The 956-nt window shown below is 52.7% G+C and overlaps 1 protein-coding gene across 1 annotated transcript in view; it reads left to right on the top strand.

The window, feature by feature from the left end:
* Positions 1–767, top strand: part of KDM2B (lysine demethylase 2B) — a gene marked incomplete at its 3' end in the record, with an annotated part of 15,986 nt that extends 15,219 nt beyond the window's left edge. The window contains exon 9 of the mRNA XM_010175259.1: positions 543–767. Within this exon, the coding sequence (XP_010173561.1) occupies positions 543–767 (225 nt within the window). The remainder of the gene's footprint in view (positions 1–542) is intronic.
* Positions 768–956: the final 189 nt, after the last annotated feature.

The following is a 956-nucleotide window of genomic DNA, read 5'->3' as shown; positions in this document are numbered from 1 at the left end:
TCCCTTCCAACAGCTCCTTGCTGGAAGCCGCTGGGTAACGAGTGATGTTCTCTGGCTGCTGAACAGTCGTCTGAGCCACTGTGCTGGTTTTCTGTCTGACTTTCTTCTCTTCAGGCTGCAACGGGTGTACTTTAGAGAGTATGGAAACACTTTCTTCCAGTTCAGGGAAGGAGCAGTTCTGTGGGTCATGCCACATTCGCCCGGATATCAGCTCAGGTGAAATTTTGAGCAAATCAGATCTGCTTTCTGGCATGCACTGCACAGCCTACTGCTTATTCCCGACTTGTAATTCCGCTGGGCCCCTGCAGTTACTTTCATCCCCTTTTGTTTTGAAATCAGGAGGTGGCTTTGTCCACGTGCCTGTTCCAAAAATAGACGAGTGTTCCTGCTCCTGCTGATGTCCCCTCCAAAGCTCCAGACAGGCAAAAGCGTCTGAAGTTGACGTAGGGCAGCAGTGTTGTGTGTCACAGTGCATTTCATATAGATCTGCAGATGTTTGCAGCGCGGGGTGAGACTCGTGGGGGTGACCTGCTGCTTCTGCTTTCCAGGTCAGATCGACAACCGGAGTAAACTACGGAACATCGTGGAGCTGCGTTTGGCTGGCCTGGATATCACAGATGCTTCTTTGCGGCTGATCATAAGGCACATGCCTCTGCTCTCCAAACTCAATCTCAGTTACTGTAATCACGTGACAGATCAGTCTATTAACCTGCTGACCGCGGTTGGAACCACCACGCGGGATTCATTAACAGAAATTAATTTATCAGGTGAGCAACACAAGCGCAGGGGAGGAGGGAGGACGGGAATCGCCCCTCGGGGTTAGACACGAGCAAAACGCTCCCGGCTGGAGTGATTTTACCCGGCTCTTCCCCTGCCCCCGGTGTATCTGCCCCCCCAGGACTGTGTTTCAGCAGCTGGATGTGCTGCTGGTGTGAGCAATCCCACAGCTGCCCGGC

This window comes from Antrostomus carolinensis, unplaced genomic scaffold (genome assembly GCF_000700745.2).
Source record: "Antrostomus carolinensis isolate BGI_N321 unplaced genomic scaffold, ASM70074v2 scaffold5219, whole genome shotgun sequence".
NCBI lineage: Eukaryota > Metazoa > Chordata > Aves > Caprimulgiformes > Caprimulgidae > Antrostomus > Antrostomus carolinensis.
This window is presented reverse-complemented; position numbering and strand designations above follow the sequence as displayed.